Source organism: Seriola lalandi, unplaced genomic scaffold (genome assembly GCF_002814215.2).
Source record: "Seriola lalandi dorsalis isolate HSWRI2012SDOR001 ecotype SW California unplaced genomic scaffold, Sedor1 jcf7180002054956, whole genome shotgun sequence".
In the NCBI taxonomy this organism is placed as follows: Eukaryota; Metazoa; Chordata; class Actinopteri; order Carangiformes; family Carangidae; genus Seriola; species Seriola lalandi.
In genome coordinates, this window is record NW_019525507.1 from 2,180,759 (window position 1) to 2,204,288 (window position 23,530).

General features: G+C 43.9%; 1 protein-coding gene across 2 annotated transcripts; it reads right to left on the reverse strand.

Moving 5' to 3' along the window:
- Window positions 1-1,882: 1,882 nt before the first annotated feature.
- Window positions 1,883-14,508, reverse strand: ptchd1 (patched domain containing 1). 2 transcript variants are annotated; one of them, XM_023395063.2, is made up of 5 exons: window positions 14,127-14,508; window positions 13,256-13,838; window positions 9,671-10,385; window positions 4,318-5,048; window positions 1,883-3,556 (listed from the first exon to the last, which is right to left on the reverse strand). In XM_023395063.2, exons 2-5 carry the CDS (start codon window positions 13,667-13,669, stop codon window positions 2,456-2,458), a joined length of 2,961 nt encoding a protein of 986 aa, XP_023250831.1. In that variant the 5' UTR covers window positions 13,670-13,838; window positions 14,127-14,508; the 3' UTR covers window positions 1,883-2,455. The 2 variants fall into 2 exon arrangements, with proteins under 2 accessions (XP_023250831.1, XP_023250830.1); XM_023395062.2 differs by having other exon boundaries at window positions 13,256-14,508.
- Between the last annotated feature and the right edge of the window lie 9,022 nt (window positions 14,509-23,530).

Sequence of the window (23,530 nt, forward strand, 5' to 3'; positions counted from 1 at the left end):
TTTCACGCCTCAGGGCTCAATCTTCAGTTTGAACTAATGGACGATTAGTTATGGAAAGAAAGGCAGTTTTATTTTGCATGAAGTGTCTGTTCAACTCTTTCTGAAGACTTTATTGTTTTGATTTTTTAGTTAGACCTTGTGGATTGAAGACGTAATGTTTTCCAAGAAGTAGCCGTTTTCTTGTTTATACAGATGATGCGGGAGAGCAGAATGCTTTGTGTGTGGATTATATTTAGAAAGAACTGCATTCAGCCCTGAAAATGCATAAGTGCTATAGTGTTTTACAAAAGACGACGCAGCCCACAGTTCGTGGTACCATCAGCTTGAAGGTCAGGCATGTGCTTTTGAAGAAGAACCAATCGGCAGAGCTGGGTGGGAATCTGGTGGATGGTTGTGACGCCTGCATAGATCCTGAACAACACTCATTCAAGGCGAGTGTCAGAGAGGAGCATGGATTAACAATAGGAAGCACTCCCACACACTCCCACACACACACACCTTCAATCACAGGGACGAATTCAGGAATAAAAGGCAACAAGCTCCTCAGCTCCAGGGGCCACAATCACAAGAGAACAATACCTTCAATGGTTGTTGATTCTCAAAGCGTTAATGCTTTTAACATTGAGTGAAAATGTATCACTTCAGGCTCCGAGTGATCAAACAGACAGTGAATAAAACCTGTAACTGAATCCATATCCAGATTTAAATAAATAAATAAAAGAAAGAACATTGTGTGGAGGTCTTGTCTGGTCGGTAGAGCTGATTGGATACAGTATATCCTCAGTTTTGGATGATATCCAGCTCCTGCGTGATTTGAATGCACTTGTTGTAAGTCACTTTGAACAAAAGCATCTGCCAGATGAATGTGATGTAATGACTGTTTCCAGCATTTCTTTATCAGGGGGAGACGCTTGATGACTTTGTCTGTGTGCGTGTAATGACAGGCTAACTATATGGCACCGGAATAGACTATGTTTCTAGTGCACAATTCTACTGAATAGAGAGAAATGTGATCGGCCTCGGGTCAGGGGTCAGGTTAGGACTAAAAAGGTTGATGAAAATCTGTTGGGTAAAGCTTGAAGAATAGATGAAACCTACAGAGGCTGAATAAACAACATATAAAGATCGTTTCCACTAACGTGCGCATATGTTTCGGTCCTTGACAGTCAGGAAGGAGCATAAACCTTTCGTAAATACACGGGACGACACACTGAACGACAGCTCGTGAGTAACCACTGGAGTTCTGGTGGTAGACGACCCCGGAAATCCATCGAGAACAAAGTAGCTGACCAAACAAACTGTTTGGTCAGCAAACAGCCTCTTGCACTGTTCCTTTACAGTGATGTTTGAATCAGAGTTTAGGTGAGATCCTGGATGGAGAGGTGGTGCGGGCAAGGCGGACTGTATTGCCTAAAGAGGGAACTGGAGGAATCACCACTCCTCTTTTAGTATTAATCTTCTGATATGTCAAGAGTTTGCACTGGGAATAAATGTAGACCCATTGAAAACGGTTGACACAGCGTTCTGTGGATAATACAGAGTAACTGGGGCAGTGTTTCTGGAAAGAGATGTGGCTAATCTTTCAGTGCTATGAAACAAAAATCCACTCACCTTCACTGAGTTGAGTATAAGATGTGGCTTAACAGTATTTTCAAAAGTTTGAAGTCAGATTATGTTTACATAACTCCTTTTTCATACCTGTCAAACCACATTAAAACTCATACAGACACATTCGCATGCTCAAGTTGTTAAAATTCAATGAATGATTCAAGATATTTAAGTAAAACACTCACAACAGATGTGCAGATGTGAACCTTTCCGTCTAATTATATGAGCAGTTGCATTACGACTTGCATCAGAGCTAAAACCACGTCAGACAATGTTTCCTTCATTTGACTTTATTTGTCCAGCATTAAAGTAGAAATACTCGAGTTATACAGATGATTGCCTCATGTCATTGTAGCTGTATTTGTGCAACTTGATATGGCGGACAGATAGCGGTAGCCAAACAATGTGATCGGATCTAAAGCGAGTTTTGGAGACGTGAAAAGTGTTGCACTTCCTCTGTGATGCGGTCGCATCCAGGCCTGACCTCAGCTGATCCTCAACCTGTTTGGCTACTTGGGGAAAAACAAACCTCATTCACATGCCACACAGCACTAGCAACAAGCAGGTAACCATGGATACACTGCATTGGAAACCCCTCTTTCTCTCTCCTTGTCTTTACTGACTCCGACTCTTTTTCTTGTTTGAATCTTTTTTCTCTCGACCTTCAGCCTCTATTAATTCTTCCCATCTTTCTCTCCTTCTCTTCCTCTCTTCCTCACAAGGATCAGCATTCTTGTCTGCAGCATGCACAGCGGCTGCTCAGACTACAGTGAACCAATTCCCAGCCGGCAGTCACCATGGCAACCGGGGGCGGGGTGGGGGGCGAAAACACAACATCATCCCATGCTCAGACAGTGGTGATCTGGTCGACCACTCGGGTGCTGTCGTTCATTTCGACACACTCCACCTCCTGTCTCTGCCCGTCTCCGCCGGGCCGGTGGCCCCGGCTCTTGGAGGGGGGCAGGAAGGTGAGGAGGGTGGGCAGGAACGCCAGCGTGTGCAGGGCCGAGCAGCCGGCCGTGAGGGTGAGGCAGCGGAACAGTGTGCGTGTGAGGTTGGAGCGTACGGAGCCCACGGGCACCAGGGCAGCGCTGTAGCAGATGAGCGTCTGTAGGGAGGGAACGCCGTGTCTCTCCAGCGCCACTCTCACCCAGCGAGTCCTGCTCTCACCCCGACCCGAGGCGAAGCCACAGAGGAGGGGGCCGCTGCAGTCTGCAGAGTGCCCCAAAGCTGAGATCAGACACAACACAGACATGCAGTCCAGCTCCACACCCCATAAGGTCATGAAGCCCAGCACCCCGAACTGCACGGAGAGCAGGGTGAGGCCCAGCCACACGGAGACCAGCGGCTCCACCACGGCCAGGGAGGACAGACCCAACAGGAAGAGCACCGCCAGCAGTGAGTGTCTGAGCGGGGAGCTCACCGCTGCAGCGTAGCGGTCCAGGTAGACGAAGGAGGGGTTGAAGATTAGGAAACGAACGCGTGAGGTCAGTGACAGGCGCCGCAGCGTGTCCAGCAGCACTGACATCTCCTCGCGTTTGTTCTCCGTCGTCTTGGCCACCAGGAAGATCCGCGATGCGGCCACGTCAGGCTCCTCGCCCTGACCTCGCTCTGCGAATATGATGTCGTCTGCGAAGTGGGCGAACTGTGGCTCGCGGAGGAAGGAGTGGCGGAGTGTGCGGGTGAAGTTTTCCCGTGACTGGCTGGTGGACTGGTTGCGGTCTGTCAGGTAGTTCAGGTACGCCTCCAGCCAGCTGATTCTCTGGAAGCCTTTGGCGTATTCCAGCAGGTCCCGCTGCACCGAGGCATTCCAGTAGGGGGCGCTTTCATAGATATAAAATCCAATGACGGGGGAGTACGAGCTGAAGTATCGCTGCTGGGCACGGGTGTACAAGACTGTCGTTGTATCCATGGCAACCAACGCACTGGGGTCAGAACCCTGGGTCACCTGTTGGCAACAGAAGAAATTTGTTTCAGATTAAAACGTATGTTTCCCTTTGTGTTAGGGTGCCTGTGTGTCTGCAATCCTGTGTAATCTTGGTGTATGGATGTTCACAGATGGCAAAAAGCTGAGTCACATGACACATATACTGTTTGTACATGTACATGGAAAGGAGGAGAAATTAAAGGAGCTATTTGTAATTTTTCTCTGCCGCTGAATGTGGTTTCTTTCCGGGAGAAGGTGGTGGTGATTGTCGCTTGACAAGAGCTTCGACCATCGTTGCGTTTACAAGACAAGAGGTTATAATACCTCTGCTACGTCCTCAGGACAGACGGGACACCACACTGACTCAGTATCGGAAAGTAACTAGACAGTCCGACCGGACCAGGGCTAGCTGGTTAGCATGCAAACTTCAGTCGAAGAAAAGATGTGACAGATACATTAGTGTTGCTTTGCACCATTGGAGACAGCTGTTGGTGAGTAAAGGAATGAAGTTTGTTGCTGAACTCAACGTGTCTTCGAGACTGGTAAGTAAACAGCTGTTAATGCTAACTTTAGCTATGTAGCACTAGCAAAAGTTATGATTAGTGGTTACCGTAGCTTGCTGTGTAGCCAACGCACACACCTCTCAAATCACAACTACTCGTCAAGCAAACTGATTGGTTGACCCAGTATCCGGTCAGGAATATTTGGGGTGTCCATTCTCCTCAAGGCATTTAATATTATTGTATTCGTGTTTTGCTGTGATGTGTGTGTGTGTGCCTCACCTGTAGGAAGCCCATCAATCCAAAGGAGATGTAAACCAGGTAGAGCAGAACCACAAAGGGTTTGACATAAGTATTAGTGATCCAGTCTCCATAGCAACGCCTCACACACCCCAGCAAAAGGTGAGAGTCCTGAGGATGAGGGTCCGTGCTGGTATTGGGGTGTGTCTGAGGGTGTGGGTGTGGATGTGCGTGTGTGGAGTTCGCCACATGACCGTGTCCGTGTGAATTAGGGTTGTTTGCGCTATGTGGATGTGTGTGCGCATGTGTGTGAGTTAGGTTGGGATTTGGTGGGTGAGCATGGCTGTGTCCGACCACGTGTGGTGGGTTGGTCGTTTGCGTCTCGTCCTGGTAACGGGTGTACATTAAACACCTGTACCAGGCCGGTTTGGAGTCGAGCCGGTCCGGTTTGGGGACTCTGCGGCAGAAGCAGCCGTGTCTGTATCCGGTCTCTAAGTATCCTGTAAACACCAGGCAGGAACTGTAGAAGGACAACATGTAAACATAGCTGATAGTGACGGCTAAGGCGGCCGTGCGGCAGAAGAGCCGGACGGCTTCCATGTTGGTGAGCGGCGAGGCGGCCAGGCCCAGGGTCATCAGGTGGAGCATGGTGGAGCCGGAGAAACGCAGCATGACATCCTCAAAGACGCTCGCCACGCGCTCCTTCACGTGCTGGTCCTCCCGGGTTCGCCGCCACGACGACAGCATCTCGAAGGAGCCGAAGAGCCCGTGACCTGAGGGGAGCCAGAAATAGAATTGTATATTATATCACGGGAATTGTACTATATTACCAATTTATCCAGACGAAATTACTCAAGGATGACTTTTTTATGATTCTTTTATGTCTCCTTTTTTATGTCTCATTTTATGTTTATACTATAAAGCTGCACCGATCGATACTTTTATATCAAGAGCTGGTCAAATCAAAGTTATAGAGATGGTCGGACACAGACGGCCCTAATCTGATGATGGAAAGATGTGGGTGGAGGGCGTTTCTGAAGATATCTGACCATTTGACAAACACTTTGGACAGAGAATACTAATTATCATGACTCTGCAGTTTCCCTCAGTGAGGTGCATTTTAGTTTCTCTCAGCTCAATGTTTCGGTCTTACAGCTCACAGCTTTAGTGTTTGGTTCACTCTCACCACTCTGATCGACTGTAAGAACCAGTCTCAGGTAAATGCACCTTTGACTTCTCTTGAAAAAATAGATCTCAATGAGACCACCTGATGAAATAAAGTCCGTATCAATGTTAAAGGTGGATCTGTGTCTGCTGCATGTGTGAGTGAGCAACTGTTGCAGCTCGTTGCACTGCCCCCAAAGTGGCCAAAAAACCAACAGATGCAGCTTTAAATCACAACTCAACGTTTTGTTAGAGCAGCTCTCCATCTACCTCTAACATCTACACCCCACCTTGATCTCACAGACAGCCACAACTTAAACTACGCCATGCTAACCTCAGTATTTAACATTCCTTCCAACAGCGCAGAGACACAACTAAATAGAAAAAAAAAAAAAAATCCTCAAAAACAAAGTTGTCCCTTTGAAGTCCCAAAGACATCAGAACGACCTAACTTCCAAGAACACCTTTCCTTTGTCTAGAATCCCTCGATTGCACCGAGCTTGGAAACAATTTATTAATTCTGAGGAATCACAATGTCGCACAAGGGAGTGTAATAACTCAGCCTGCCTGCTTTTGAACAGTCCTCTCTACATAATGTCACACTTCAACCCCATTCTAACTTCAAATATGTGAAATGACAGATGTAAGACACCATGGAAACACAGTCTCTGAACCCTGGTTGAGAAATTGTACCATTGCAGCAGCAGCAGCAGCAGCACGAGAATACGACTCATACCCAGCTCTCAATTTAGAAATTATACGATTTAAAACTTAATATTTCCAAAATTTTGAAGTAGTACAACTGAGAAATAAACTCCAACATTTCTAAAGATAAATTCCTGAATAGATTTTTATCTTTAAAGTGTGTGAAATTTGATTCACTGACATACATCAATGTCCATTTGCACTGGATGTGACTGTATATGCTGCATCCATGTCTCATGTGCATGCACATACATGTTAATATACACGCAGCAGATGGTTTGTAATGGTTTCCTCTACGGTGGTTGCCATGGCACCCATGAGTCACCAGTGACACACGTACCCCCCACCACCCGCCCGTCCCTCTCTCTTCAGTGACCTCACCATGGCGAAACACTTAACACCTTCGCAGAGGCGTAACATACCGACACTTCAGGCGTGGGTGCAACTGAGAAAGTCTACGGATTTTTTGCGTGTGTGCGTGTGTGTGTGCGTGTGTGTGAGTGTATTTGAAAGAGAGGGAATTAGTGTATGACAGGGAACGAGGTGGGGAGGTTAATGTTGCAGAGAGAGAAGATGGAAGTGAAAAGACAGGCTGGGGACAGCACTCGCCCAAGGATTTTTCTATTTACCAGCCTCAGATAGGCTAATGTGCACTCATGGTCAAACACACACACACACACACACACACACACACACACACAGTACAGTACTGCAGGAGAATATAGCCAGAAGATAAGGATGTGTCTTCTGCCAAAACCATTTCAGTCCCTAGATATCACTATTGTGTCATAAAATGTATTTCAGACACTGAAACCTCTCAGTTTAGACTGTTGATTATGGAAAGAGTGGCTATCAAATTGCAACTTTGCAGAGCCCAAGGTGGCGTCCTCAAATGTAGTTTAGATCGACTAAAGGCTGAAAACCCAAAGATATTCACATTATTATTAAATATTACAAAGAAAAGAAGCAAATCCTGTCATTTGAGAAGCTAAAACCTGAGAATGTGAAGCATTTTTTCCAACATTTTTGTTCTTCTGTCGATTAATCGATTTTCAAAATAGTTGCTGATTGTTTGTTTTACTTATACCGACACATTTTTGTTGATACTTAAAAAGTTTTGAGGTTCAATATCCAGTCCTAGCAAACACACACAAACTCTTCAATCTCTACCAATGTAAACGTTTTGCAGATGGACACTGTTGTAAGTAAATTAAGTGACGGATGATTATTCAGAGAATGTTGTTTACTACCCCCCCCCCCAATCAACATCTATTTGTGTTTTGTACCAAGCTTTGCAAGTTAACAAGTTTCTTATGTCTGAGAGAAAGATGCAAAATCCTGTCACTTCTCCACATTTTTAAAACATTACATAAACAGTTTTACTCCCTATTCTTAATCCTATCTTTCACTGTAGTACAGCCACATTCTTTTTTTTCCCTCTCCTCACACTTCCTCCCACATTTTTCTGTCTGCCCACTGGCATTCTGAAAAATCCTCCTCCCTGCCTGCCTGTCTTCTTTCTAACTACAGTTTAACTTCATTTTCTACTAAGAGAATCCTTAAATCAGCCCCCATTTGGAGTGATATTTCATCACCCCCCCCTCTGCATTTATCCCCCCATGTCTCCTCTGTTCTCTGCAGTTATTTTAAGCCTAACAGCAGCCTTCCCTCCTCCACATTACAGAGTAATTATGGTATAGAGTACATGTGTGCATGAGTGGTTGCGTACAGCACATCGTACAGTATTTAGTATGTATGCGCTCAGGATAAAGTGCCTGTACGCCTTCACACGTATGGCATGCATTTTTTATTTTGCTCCTGGTTTGTTCATTCTGATTGACTGACTTAACTCAGTATTGAACAAACCACACATGAATACTTGAACGCTGCTGGTAGATTTCTCACTCTGCTACATGTAACTCTGGAAAAAAAACAAAACAAAGAAATGCTTGTAAGGAGATTTTTTGCTTTTCAGAGAAATTTATTTCCTAAAGCCAAATGAATACATTTAGGATTTTTTTTAATTTTTTTTTTACTGTCCTCAAGTTCATGACAAAAGTAAACATATCTGTATAAATGCAGTTTGTATTTGCGCCCTGCGGATTTTCCTTGTAACCAAAACGTCTGTTTGCACTCATTTTAAACTCACTGTGTTTATCCTTGAGGTTTAACAAACATATTGAATTCATTTGCTGCCTCATTTGAAAAGCCTATTCGTGACAATTTTGAAGATCCTACATTGTTTACATCCACGCTATAAGTCTTCTGCACTGCCTTTGTTGGCCCTTTACACTCATGGACCTCAGTCACGCGCGCCATGATAGGCTATATCTGAAGTGGAAGGGCTGCAGCTAGGGGTTATTAATATTACTGATTAATCTGCTGATTATTTTCTCAATCAACCAATTAATCATTTGCTGTACAAAATCAGAAAATTGTGAGAAATGCCTGCTGTAATTTCCCTCAGTCCACGATGATCTAACCAACAGCCCAAAGCCCAAAGATATTCAGTTTACTCTCACATAAGATGAAAAAAAGCATCAAATTCACACAGTTCAGATGCTGGGGTGAAAAAATGAATGAAAAAATTTATGAAAATAGTTGCAGATTCATTTTCTGTCAATCGACCACTTGATTAATCGACTAATTGGAAACTGAAACAGGAATCCACTGTTTGTTTCAGTCAATATTCACTTCTGATGACCAAGGTTTCCTAAAGTTAATGAAGTTATTTTACCGCAAACCATCATTTTTTCCCCTAAACATGACCAAGCTGTGTGTGTCCTTGAAACTAACCAAACCTTAACTGTAGCGCTGTCAGCTCAAAAAACAGTTTTGAAAGGCATTCACAAACCATGTAGTCTTGCAGACAATGTCATCAGCTCATAAGACGTTTATATGGCTTCAGTTGGAAAACGATGACACACAAGGTCTTCTTTCATTAAATTTGGAGTTGACTTGTTGACATGTAAACTACTTTGAAACCTTCTGCTCTGCTTTTGTTCCAGGCTCCAGTTCAAGAACTTCAACTTAACAGCTTCATTTTTCAGAACCTTTGATGTTTTTGTCAGAAAATATGTTGTTCGTGCCAACATCCTCCCCCTCTGTAAGTCAAGTTCATGCCCCACCACTTGTCAGTCATTTTGATGATCTGTCTACTTTGAAATGGCATTCAGCCCGAGGCTGGCGTCTGCAAAACCCATCACAGGTACTGAAAAGAGCAGACGGTGAACACAGGCAATCTGCGATCTAAAAACAATGGCAATGTTCACTGTGGCTCCCAGCTGTCTTGTGTTAGCTTCTCTTTTCTTTGATTTTTCTGTGCTTTTATGGATCATTGTTGCCAAGACTTTGCTGCGTTCAACAACCATAAGTTCTGAAAAAATGTCCCAAACTTGGCTGAAAGGACAAACGGAGAATGAGTGCATTGACCTCCAGAATTATAAAGACTCAACAGGTAAAAAAAAAAAAAAAAAATCTTATGTATTTGTTGTTTAACAATCAGAAATATCAGATTTAAACCTACCAAGCATGACGAAAGGGATGCCCAGGTATGTGGAGTTGTAGGTGGCCCCGGTCAGGTTGAGTATCCCAGCAGCAGTGAGGCCTGACAGTGTGATTGACAGCAAAGCCAGCAGTCCCAACCAGGGTTTGGACCTCACACAGTCCCTCATAGAGCAGCAGAGGACGGCCAGCACGCCACACACCCCCAAGCTGGCCAACAGGGGGCGACGTGCCAGCACCGAGGAAAACTGGAAGTCTGTCCTCAGAGAGGAGGAAGTGGAAGGGTAGAGCCCCAGCTTCGGGTGCAGCGCCGCAAAGTGCTGTAACTCTGCGCAGAAGGCCTTTTCCCATTGGCCGGCCACCCGGTCCATCAGGCCGCCTCGGGCTTGGAGGTAGTAGGTGAGCTGCAATGCCCGCGCAGAACGTACACCTTCTCCCCTGGCTCCTGTCCCCAGACCTCGCACCGCCCCGGTGGGACCCCACCCCTGAACCCCACCCAGCTGGTGTCCGATGTACGCCTGCCGCCCGTCTGCCAGCTGCGTGATCGGGTACCGCAGGACTGGGACGGAGCGGTTGGAGGTGCGAGCTGATTGGATCTCCTCCATGGCGCGAATAATGTCATCGATGATGCAGACGTTCTTGTCGTCGGGGAGGCAGAGGTAAGAGAAGGAGTAGTTGAAGCTGTTGAAGCCTGTGGCCGGGACGGTCACCTGCATTTGGTAGATGCGTCTGTGGAGCTGTGTGCAGAAAAAACACACACAAACAACAGAGAGGCTCATTAAGCTTCCCAGTGGCCTCATTTTGTGTGACAAGTAAAATAATAATAAGTTCCATCAAAGTTTCCCTGAGCAGAAGCTCATTCGCCTACTTTTTATACTTTGACTTTCTAGCTGCTCGTGTGAATAAGAGAGAGGGATGTGTGGGGGAACGTGTGCGTTTTACTCGACAGCATAACAATAGTGGTCTCTGATTCCTCCTCCGTTTCTATGGCGAGAGGACAACAGTGCCAGCATCCAGCACAGTACTGGTTACTAAGCAACAGGCCCGATGCCAGTCTCTGCCACAGCGAACATGGGCAGAGCTGTCTCCCACCTCAGAGTGCTGCATTGACTTCGGAGAGGGAGGGTGTGTGCGTGCGTGCATGTGCGTGTGTGTGAAAACGGACTTGCATTGAAAGTTACTTCCTTACACCACCCTGTCCATGTAAGATACGGACACTTTTAAAATTCCTCATTTGATTTTTGCCACTTTTATTGCCAAATTATTCCAATCTGTCATTATCATTGTTAGCAGCTTCCTGGTGGGGCCTTAAAATTCCTCATCTGAGCGTCACTTACATGACCTTTAAAGGCCCAATCAGTAATATCTTGACCATATTAATTGCAGTTATACAGAACCGAATTCTTACATATACATACATAACTTAAATCTTGACGGACTTTGCATTTGTCAAATGATGATAATCGAAATAAAAGGTCTGTTTTTACTTCTGTGGTTACAAACATTATTAATTTATACAATTATTTGTCATGAGTTGATGTCTAAAGTGTGAATCCCTGTTTTAAAAGACTGTCATACATTTTCATCATTACTTCTTGTCTAAAATAAAATGCATAATGTGTTTAAAAGTGTCTAAAATAATGTCCAGTGCATACAGAATATTTACATGTCATGAAGAGGTGCAGCTATAAAAACATAGTCTTCTGTTTGAATAGTATTTCACTCTGTAAACATCACATTGTTTAGATAAAGAGCTGAAGCAACATGACACATGACATATATGAGACAGTGAGAATGTAATAATAAGATTTTAACAACCTTAAAGCTGCTCTGACATGGAATTGAAGGGGTTAAATGTTAGTGTGTTTGTATATATCTTGTGCACATATCATATCTTTTATAATAACTGTAGTTTTTAAAATGTGCAAACAAACAAATAAAAAAAATTAACCAAACTAGATACAATTTTATACCTGATTATTTTACATTTCTAAGACCCTACTACCATCAAGGTAGTTTTAGCACAGCTAGCACAGTGAAGACGTATAGGAACAGAAAACAGCTGAAACACTCCGTTTTAATTTCTTCAACATCAAAGATCTATTTTTTTCAGTCGCAAGTGCTGCACCGACACTGATCAATGATATAGTCAATAAATATCCATTACAGAAGAGCAAGAGTTGCCAGTTTCTTCACCGACAGAGGCTTAAATAGACGAGTACACAGTGCAGTCAATGGGTGTGACTCACAAATCGTACTCTTATTTCAAGTGGGAACCGTGTCTAGTTCTTTCTCTTTGCTCTCTCTATCAACCGCTGTTGCTTCCTCCACCAACACCTACTGTGGACTCCTGCGTGCAACAAGTGCAGGCACATTCGCAGAGGGATGCTGAAAAAGCTTTCCGGGTATATGTAAGAACTCGCAAACCGAAGTAGATGACGGGGCAAGTGGAGACGAATCTGACAGAATCTTGAACCTCGCAGATGATATGTAACAGTGTGAGATTATGTAACGGCTGATTTTTCACTTTCACAGCACTCTGTCTTTTATGCACCAACCTGCCAGGAAATGATGCACGGCCCTAAACTAGCCTGTCTCTAAGTGTGGCAGTCCTCAATGGACCAACACTGTGTTGTGGGTATTTGTGTAAAGTGGGTCGGGATAACTATATTTGACAAAGAGACGCGTTGAGACAAGCGTGGACAGAGGAGACACAGCCCATATACAAAAGAGCTTGGTGTCTCAGGCCTATTAGTCAGCAAGCTCTGATTACAACCTCATAACTTAATGAAATCTTTTGGCTAATTGCTCCTGGGGTGTCAAGCTAATACTCATAAATCCATTTAGCAACAGCTACGTGGAGACAGAGGCCTCCGAGCTGCGGCTAACTCCACTTTGTAATTAAAGTGCTCTGCTTCACAACTATAAAGGTTGTCGGGGGCTGCTTGAGACTGGACCGTGTTGTTCTGTTTAATGACTATCAATCACTGCCAATGAGGAGAAAGACAGCCTGCATACACTATGTGCTCTGGCCCTTCAGAAACTGACCTTTACCTCTTGTGTGCGTGTGTGTGTGTTTGTGTGTGTGTGTGTGTGTGTTTGTGTGTGTGTGTGTGTGTGTGTGTTTGTGTGTGTGTGAATGTGACCAGGAGTGGATTTGTTTTTTTTGTTTTGTTTTTTTTAAGTTGGATTCTGCCAATTCATTGCAGCTTCAATTTGAGATGTTTTACTGTGATTTAAAGGGGACAGGAAGCTAAACTGGAAAGTGTCCGACCTTCTCCAGTGTTGTGTGTGTTAGATGGCTGGAGCCTCTCAACATTCTTAAATCATCTGTTAAGTGTGTGTATGTTTGTGTGTGAGTTCTTGAATGCACAAATTGCCTCTGCAAATATATGTCATTGAAAATGTTTAAATTATGTCTATTATTATAGCATAAGTCTGTTTTATTTATTTATTTTCTATTTTATTTTTATCATCTATATTGTTTATTAGCACTTTTTATCTATTTTACCTTATTTATTTGTTTGTTTGTCAGGGCCAAAATCCATTGAAACAAGCTAAACTTCTTGAAATAGTTTGGAAATGTGTTTAAAATGAGTGTGCATACCTTTAGTATGGTGTCCAGGTGAACCGGGTCCAGCACACTCCCCTTCCGGGTGGTGACGATCACGCGCCCGTATCGGCCGGGCGTCTGCAGGTCGGAGTAGAGCGCGTGCTTGGAGCGGTTGACCGGGAACAGGCTGTCCACCAGGTTGCCCTCTATCTTGGCCAGGCTGTGTTTTGGCGCGAGCAGGCTCTCCACGTCCTCCTCCACGCGGTACCGGCTGAAGCTGGCCCCGAGCAGGATGGACAGGAGCACAGGAGCCGAGGCGAAGAACACCGGGTGGCCCGCCACGAACCGGCCCAGCGCGTGGAAGGAGGTCCTCAGGCCCGCGTGCAACACCTGGCGCAGCATCCTAGCGCGCGGCCGCGGCTCGAGCCTCTCCCACCGACCGGAAAGCCCCGGAGCACTGCCGAGCATCAGGGGCTGCCGGACGCATCGGTGGGCTCCGTCGCTATCAGTCTGGGGGAGGAGAGGTGACGCCAGGTGGTGGGAGGATGTGTCCCCGGAGCAGGAGGTCACCAGCCGGGGAGAATCCAACCCTACTCCGGTCACAGGGGCAGCCCTTCCCCCGGGGTTCTCTCATCCGCTGAAATAGCTCAAAGGACAGAAGCTGCTAAATGAGCCAGCATTTCTCTGCTCTGCGGTTAGAAAGAATATTGATAGCCTACTTTACATTTAATAGCCACTACCCTGCTGCGTTCAATGCCTTCTGCACGCTGCACGGCTCTGTGCGCAACAGAAAAATCGCAGAGCCAAAGTGGGCTCATAATTATACTTGTTTAGCTTCCCCTGAAAACTGACTAATGGGTTCAGTAGTTGTGTTGGTGCACTCAGACAGGTTGCACACATGCACGAAACTGGAGGCTGTACATACCTAAAGAGGGGAACCGAGGGGGGGACCGACCCGGTGATGACGGAGATCATCTAAGACGCATTCACACCAAGGTGTTATCTTGCCGGCTGTCCGTGCGTCCAGCTCCACCCTGCATCACCAAGTCGCCACACAGCCTGATGTGTGGCCGAGGCGGGTTGGTTGGGTGGTTTGGTGGGAGTCGCAGGATCGCTGACGCGGTGTGCACGCACCGGGGATGCCGGTGGAGCTGTATGTCAAATCAGTCTAATCTGGGTTTCCTCTGCGGCAGAGGGCTTTCTGTCGTCCGTCCTCTCCTCTCCTCATCGCCCCGGTGGTTTTGGCGGAGCCCCTGTTTTCATCCGCCACCTGGCTGCACTCTTAGCAGCGACTGCTCCGCTCTGCTCCTCGGGAAGGCACGTCACTAATTACCGGCTTTCAAACCGGGGACAGTTTCTCTCTCTCTCTGTCTCTCTCTCTCTCTCTGTTTTTTTTTTCTTTTGCACCGCCCTCACGACCCGCTCTGAGCCCCCTTTTTTCTGCCCCGCCCCTCGCCGGTCCGCGCTGCTACAATGCAGAGAAACAAACAGTCATTTCATACGGAGTGAGTGGCAGCGTGTGTGACAGAGATGGAAAGATTAAAATATTTCTAGGAATTTAACGGATTAAAAAATGTTTAATAGTGAGCACTCTGTTTACATTTCCTCGGATATTCTCTATATTATAATATCTCCCTAATAATCAATATGTAAAGATGTAATAAATGTAAAAAAACAGACACAAATCAAAGTAATCCAAGGGACTCCCAAAAGTGGAGGCTGCTGTATTTAAACAGAAAATTAACGATAATAAAGGTAATGCTTTATTTTAGAGGTCCTTAAATTACAATTTATCTCCAAATAATCTCCTATTTCCTTGAAAGAAGCACATAATTTTCTACTAATTATGGGTAAAATATACAGTGATAAGTGTGAACACGTCCAATTATTTCCAAATACTAAACTAGCACAACCTTGAGACTTGCAAACTGTGAAAAGATCCCACAAACAAACAGTTCAGCATGTATGAATAAAGTTTCTAATAATAAATATATAAGTGATAAATTTTAATTTGATTTTGCAATTTCTTTCATTGAAATTAAAACTACATTAAAGTGTGTAATAAACTGTTTGGTAAAGGTTTATATACTGATTATAAATGATAAATAAGGATTTTATGCCATTTTATTCTGCTTAAGGTGATAATCATAAGGTTGCTGGGATGTACACAAAAAATAAATATGTATGTATATATTTTCATAAAAAGCCTTTAAAATGCACAACTGACCATTTCATTCTTTGACATGTTCGACTTTATGATTTTGCTCATAATCATATACATAATTGTCTTTTTGCTGCAGATGCATGAAGCATCTCTTTGGCTTGCTGTTGTGTAGCCCGTTGCTACGGAGACCAGACAAATTACTTTTCTTTTTTACACAGCCCTGGTTCCCATGGCAATGGTGATGCCACCCATCCCCCTCCCAAAACACACACACACATAGATACACAGTCGTGCACCCACACTACACACACACACACACACTCTCTTTCTCTGTCACACACAGAAACACACACCTGCTGACTCCCAATCTGCTTATGGAGTGGAGGTGTCTGATACAGTGGCATTAAAAGCAGAAGAGACACGCAGAGAGAGAGAGAGAGAGAGAGAGAGAAGGGAGCAGAGATAATAATGAGCGCAGACCAGCTGAGATCACACTCTTCCTGTCTGTCTTTGATTTGTGCTCCTTCCTCTCCCCAGATATCATATGAATCAAGGCAGTTTGGATTAAAAACATCCAAACACACAAAAACTTTTTCTTTACTCTGCACATGTTCACATTCATAAAATAAATGTTTAATAGTTAAATATAACACTTTATACGTTTTTTATTACGTATTATTTTGCAATATTTCACTTGTTTTGCTATTGAATACATTTTCTTATGTCAGAAATTTCCATTTCTATTAAAGCAAAATTGAATTAGAAAATCAATGACATTTTCATTGATTCCTGCTGTGGAGATGATGCAGTAACAGGTTTAAATGTTCTGAGCAAAACATAAACATTAGGTTTTGTGTCAGTCAGTACACATCCATCCTCATTATACATTGGTAATTAGCTAATTTAATTCATTCAGTTAATAAAGATGATTAAATTATCCTGCTAAGCAGCAAGACATCCACTTGCAGCTTGCATCCACTTGTTGCTTCCCCTACAGACAATGTGAAAATGTGTCACATGAACCTACAAAAGAGTTTTCACCCGGGATCTGGGTTTTATAGTGAGTGTCAGCTGATTGCTTTGCTGTTCAGCCTGCACCTTTTTACTGCTGGTGCTGGTTCACTCTCACTGCTCTCATTTAGGTTTTCATCTTGCAGCAGCAAAACCTACTGTACACTACCCGCTCCACAGCAAACAGCAGACGGACACAGTTAGCGACTCGCTGGTGAACATAGCGGAGCATTTAGCAGCTAAAGAGTCAGATATTTCCCTTAGGAGTTGGTGGAGAACAAAATCAGAGCTAAAAAAGGAAGATTAAGTGTATAGAATAGGAAAATATAACAGAGAATATACCAATAGCATGTGCTACAGAATCATAACAGAAACATTTGAGGTATTAAATTGGCAAGAACTTGTCAAGGTATCTCACTTATTCATTTAAAGACCATCAATGTAAAATTCAAAGACTAAACATCTTCAATAATGGAAAGGAGGCAGGTAAAGCTCATTATATGAGAAGTCCTCCAATCTAAATGACTGTATAGGTTTCTGTTCCTGTGACCCATTGGAGTGTGTCAGTCACATGACTTCCCTCTTTGCTCCTGTCAAATTACCATGGCAACTAGGGGGCTAGAGGTCACTTGAAAGTAAATATGTTTCATCGCTGAGTAACACATACTGTCACTATAGGTTGCAATAAGCTGCTTGCACAAATGACTGATGGAGAAGGGCTTAAGTGAGACGCTCAGCCCACAACTGCTTCACCAAGGTGTGAGCGCAGCCTGCTGGGAAAAACAACAAGCCCACGGCCACGAGAAAGTAAGATAAAAACTGAATTCAACACAGGAAACAACATCTGCGCACATGTGCTTATGCATGTTTCTAATCCATTATTCAATTAAGCCTCAATTAGCCTTTAATCCCCATTACCAGTCCAGTGAGAGACGAGCGGCGAAGGAATGAATGAGTAAGTGTCTCCCTGGGGAGAAAGGAAGAGCAGAATAGAAAATGAAAGACTGCTGAGATATAGGGGGCTCGGGGCAGTTTCTGATAACAAAAGTACTAATTAGTGTTGCTAAATGATTTATAGAAATCAGAATAGTGTGTGTGTGTGCATGTGTGTGTGTGTGTGTGTGTGTGTGTGTGTGTGTGTGAGAGACAGAAAGAGAAAGGTGGTAGAAAATGAATAGAGTCCTTTGAAAGCGTGTCCATTTTTACCGGGCTAATTTTCTGCACCTACAGAACCGAGGAGAGGGAAAGTCCTCCAGGGGGTTGGAAACTGTGGCTGACAAATACACTTACACACTTCGACACACTTTGACACACGCGCACACACACACACACACACACACACACACACACACACACACACACACACACACACACACACACAAGATGGACAGATGAGGGAAATAGTACAGGCAGCAAAAAAGGGAGAGCAGCTCTTATGATTTCACTCTGGACAGCCTGTCATTCTGTGTGTCCATTTCCGGGCTGCACATTTCATTCGCCCTCACGTTTGTCCATCTGCATGACATCTTCCCTCCATTATTAAAGACTTCTATATGGATGCAGAGTTGGTAGAGGGCAGACATTCATGAATAAGGCTCCTCTCTCTGCATTCATACTCCTCTGAACCCTCCCGCCCTCCTTTTTATTTTCTCCTCCACCCCTCCCATCCCCCAGTCCATCTGTTTTGGTGGAGGCCATCCATTAATAAAGAGACTGTCCCTTCATTTCTATTTCCCTCCTTCTAGATTATTTATTTACCCATCTATGTGTAGTTATGGTGAGCAGATATGACTGCCAGATTGGGATTGCGGCAGATCAGATCCGCCTTCCTCTCGGATGAAAACTGCGCAAGAACTTTGCCCATTATGAGCAATGAAAACTTCATTTCATCTAAATGCCTTGCCTGTTTGTTATATTCCAAATATGGAAAATTACAATCCGCCGAGTTTCATAATTCTTTTAAACTGTCACAGCAACGTTTTAATACAGGCCCTGTTTGGCAGCTCCTCCGATTCAAATGAAGTAAATTTGCAAAGCGTAGGTGTTACAGCAGCTGAGTCAGTTCAAATGCAGGAAACCTTCCTGATTAAAGGGATTCATAATGTGATCGCTGGAAAAGATGGTGAAATTATTTCTAAAAATGCTAATGACTGTAATTAACTTCTCACATTCAAACTTTTAAAACTGTCTTTATGGAGCATCTATGCATAAATTTGAATAAATGCAACAATAATGAAGCCCATTTAAAGCTGCGAATGTCCACCTTTCCGACAGGATTTAACCTAAATACTGTCTTTGAGAATTGATCCAGATGTAGGCATTTTGTCACATCCTCTAATACAGGGGATTTCAGAGTGGGAGGTGGGACTCGCCACGTAAATTAGACTAAATGTGTGTGATCTGGTTAAAGACATAGTTCAGAGATACAGTCGTTTTGGGGAATTTTACTATTTTTCCAAGTTTCCCAGGGACAGAAACTAATAAAAGCATTAAGACAAGAGTGTATCTGGTTTAATCTGAAGTACATATTGGGCTATCTTGGCTCAATTGTTGAGGGATCAAATAACATAATCATGATCCCATAGGCATCCAGGAATTTAGCGAAACAATGCAAGTAAAAAAAACACAACTAACACATAAAAAGTGGGGAAAAAAAGCAGATCTACACTTACTTCCTCATTGAGAAATTCTGGATCAGGCCTTGTGCCCCGCCCACCGCCGCTGCTTGTGCTAGGTTGACAGGTGAGAGAGAAGTGTGTATCAAGATGGTTAGTATTAGAGGAAACATCACAGACACACACACACACATACAGTAACCAATGTAGACAATGGCTACGTCACCATGGAGACAATCACCATGCAACTCCCATCCTCAATCAGCTCCAACAGACCGCCAACCAACAGTAACAAATCAACACAAAGCTTACACAGTGCATCGGTGAGCATAGAACAAATATCCATTAACATTAGCGCAACAACGTATTATAGGTCTACGCAGTAATGGATGACACATTTATAGAATTCAGTATTCATCATGAATGGCAAAACATTTCCCAACATATGAGAGGAAACATTTAAATTGCTATAGATTTAAATCCCTGATGTCGCTCCATAAATAGAGAAAACTGTACTCACCCGTTAGAAGTTCACCCACCGGGCCTGCGCTCAGCAAAGTCATTAACAACACCGCTCAAGTCCAAATCACAGGCTCTACTGTTCCATATATAGGAGTATAGCCAATCAAGCTAACTTTAGCCTCTGGTTGCATATCAACACTGCTAGCATTCAATGAACTTGAGGCATAGTGAGTAAAAACTTGTATAATTCCATCAGTTCAGCAGTAAACTCATCCTGTTCTCCTCTAGCCTTCTTCGCCAGAGTCCCGCTTTTTTTGTTTGGGCTTGCTAAACATTATGCTGCTAACTTATAGCTACTGCTAACTTATAGCTACTGCTAACGTCAAGTCACGCTAGTTATCTTGAATGACAGGGAGCAAGCTCAAGCTCAAGTTCGTATATTTTGGGAGGAAAGTATTTAAGTGATGGGTAGAAATAATATCTATTTTTAATAAAACATGCAGTATTGGAACATTTCAATAAGGGCAATGAAAATATAAAGGACTATGACTCAAAACCATAAGTGTGATAGGCCCCTGACAGCTCGGCCCCACTGGTTCCTCAGGTATATGACACCCTGGCTGTCTGAATCTGTTTTTAAGAGACTGTCATTGGACCTCGAGGTACGAGCAAAAATGGATGGATTCAAAGCAGACACTTCACCTTCGTGTCCACCTGCTGTAATTCACTTTCTCTACATTGTAATTTCAAAACTTAAAGGACACCCAGCTCTCTCCTCGACTGTCCGTCTATCACAGACAGCCCCAGTGTCACAATCTGAATCTCCATCTCCTTCTATGTTATCAATTTATCCATCTGTCTTTATTTTCCTCTCTGCTATTTCTGTGTATCTACTTTCCACATCTTCCTGGTGGTCAGCAGCAATCATAATTTCTAGATGTCATTTGGACATTAGCTCATGAGGCCAGACAGGATGCTGTAAGAAGGGAAGGGGGGTGGGGTGGCTGGTGTGTGATGGAAAAGGGAGGTCATTGGGAGGGGCACGGGCAGAGAAATACAGTAGAGTCGTCTTTGTGGCCTCTTAAAGACTCCCAAGATTTGATTACAGTTACAGCCCAGAAACAGAGAAGACAGATGCAGACGGATTCAGATAAAACGCAGGCTCACTCTGCTTCTCCTTCACGGACACAATCGCAGGAGAAGGAGACAGAAAAAAAAAAAGAAAAAAGAAGATAAAGAGCGAGGCAGCTGAGTGTCACAAGCTTGATAAAGAAAACTGGGAGAGGCCCGATGACTCCAGCAGTGCCTGAGGAAAACCTGATTTGCTGAAATGTCAGAGTGCGATATCTGAGAAGAGCCATTTTCACCTCTCACAAAGCTAAATTTAATCTGTGTGATTACCGGGCCCATCTGTAATCTGTACACCACCTCAGAAAGGACCCTGAAGCCATGTTTCCTCTGCCCTCTATTGGACAGAAGCAGAACTGCAGGACCGAGATAGTATTGTGTGTGATCGTGTATGTGTGTTTGTGTGTGTTGGGTGGGTTTTATGACAGCAAGTCTTAGGGCTGCAGTGACGTGTTTCTGTACAGTTACTGTTGGGAATTGTTCACCTCTATTCGGAGGACGCTAAAGACAATGTGTTGTTGTTTTTTGGTCCGACCGTGTTTGAGCCACTGACAGAAAAAATAACTGCTGCGTTTTGAGATGATGTCGCAAACTGACATCCACTCGCTAGCCACTTACTGCTTGGTTTGACAGACGTGCAGAGTTTATATAATGGAGGACAGGAGTGGGTGATATGGATAAAAATCTTCTTTGAGGGTATATGAAATCATACAGTATATCACAGGAGTGGTATATACTGTTTATTGATACAGTACAGTTCAACTGCAAAAGAGTTTAGATAAAATAATCAGATTTCAACGTCTCTTTTTTGTTCATCCAGTGACACAATTACTGAATAAATACAGTTACTCAACTGCATTGATGCAGCAATCCTGTAAGTCCAATAACACCAGCACAGTAACTTGATTTCACATTGGCCAAATACAACCAAAGATACTTATGAAAAGATCAAAATAGTATAATAAAATGGTAATAATATAAAAACAGCAATATAGCGCACTGGCTCCCATATAGGGTTGTATTTTGTTGGACAAATTATTTCAGTACCTGTACCCCCAGAGTGCAGGATGAGTCGAACAAATTGTCAAATATGGATAAGACATGTCTCCGCAGACTTCAGTCCAATCCAAGTATCTAATAATAAATCCAAGCTCTCAGTCAGTAAGCCTGTGTTTGTAGGGAATAGGGAATTCCAGGGCTTATAACAACATCAAATACAGCACATGTGCTTTTTCATGTAGTTTGCAATTGGATTTTCCAAGGTCCAAAATACGTCCAAAAGTCTGCAAATACAACACATCACCAAAACAGGATAATTCAGTACACAATGGAAAAGGGAAATCAATGTCAGAAGTAATAAAAAGGGAAGGAAATATTTCACAAACAGTGGGGAAGCAATGGGAAAGTGGAGTTTCTACAATCCTCAATTTTACAGTAAAATCCACATCAAACAAGCAAGCTGGCCGCCCAGCTAGTGTGTCCCCAGAGGGTCCTGCACCCAGCCAGCGAGCTAGCAGCCGGGGGAGGCGGGTCCTGGGTTGCACCATGTATCTATGAACATACACAGCTAGCCCCCCCCCCCCCTTTACCACTCTCCTTCATCCCGTCCGCCTGTCTGGATTCTGGTGTCAGCCCGGTGAGCCATGTTTCTGCTACACTCCCTGTAATCCCTCTAATGTTGGGTTAGTGTTGCCAGCTCGTCCTGATCCCTGGTGTAGCTCAACGCAAGCTGCTGAGGAGTAGCGAGAAAGCCACAAGTTTGACATAAAGGGAACACAATAGTTGCAGAAAAAGACGGGGAAAACAAAAGAAGGAATGAGGAGAAGGGGTTGAAAAACATTCTGCCCATTCGTCTTAATGGGAAAAAAATTTATGAAATATCAAAAAACGGAATACATCCGATAACAGGGTTTTATCCATGACCCTATTCGACTGGATTTACTAATATGTGCAGATAGTTGTAGCTGTGTTTAACAGGGACTGGATCCAGGTGACAAATCAATGGTTTAATCACCATAGTTGTCATTTTTACTCTGGCCACTAAACTAGATTCATCACAGTTCGATGAAGTAATGGCACAAAGTCAGGCAGTAGCTCACTTCTAACTGCTGTACTAACACAGAGAAGTGTCTGATTGATTATCTAGCTATCTATCTAATATGGATATTTATATAACCAGACTTTAAACCTGTAAACTACAAAATGAACAGTGTTAAAATCAGTTCTGACTCAGATGTTGAGTCTGAATGTTCGAAGGGGCAGGAGGAGGCTGTAGCAAAGTGACAGTGTGGACAGCAGTTGTTTCATCTACTTCTCCTGGACGTCAGCGGTCAAACCGTCCATCGATAATAGATGGTCGTGTAAGAACGGCTGCCAGGGGCCTGATGCATGATGTTGCTTACACATCTTGTAAAAGAAGATCTCTGCTCATTATCATCCATCTCACTTACTCCCTCTCTTTGTCTCTTAAGCCCCCCCCCCCAGTACACACACACACACACACTACTGTAATAGACTGAGGCACAGGACAGTTTTTCTAATTGGTGTGTATTGAGGAGACTGCCGCTGGCGTTGCCACAAATACAAGTCATTAATGTTACCCCCTGCCTGGCACTGTAAGACAAACTGACAGACACACAAGCACAGCGACACGTTCAAGAGTCAACTGTATGAACACGAAGTTGCCATGGGAACTGCTGATATTAAATGAATGAGATATGATGTCTGTGTGTGTGTGTGTGTGTGTGTGTGTGTGTGTGTGTGAGAGTAGGACAATCAATAAATGGACATGCTTTCAGATTATGAATCCCAATCCCTCTTTATGCCTTTTGTCTTCCTCCATCCATCAGCACCCTCCATCCACCAGCACCCTCCATCCACTGTCACCTCGCTCCTCTCTCACGCACACATTTCTCACCTGACCTTGTCAATCACGCCAAAGTTACAAGG

Coding starts and splice junctions, on each gene's coding strand:
- ptchd1 (XM_023395063.2), bottom strand. CDS start 13,669: ATGCTCGGCAGTGCTCCGGGGCTTTCCGGTCGGTGGGAGAGGCTCGAG. Junction 5,049..9,670: donor CATCCCTTTCGTCATGCTTG/GTAGGTTTAAAT, acceptor GGCTCCCCTCAG/GTCACGGGCTCTTCGGCTCC. Junction 3,557..4,317: donor GATTGATGGGCTTCCTACAG/GTGAGGCACACA, acceptor TGTTGCCAACAG/GTGACCCAGGGTTCTGACCC.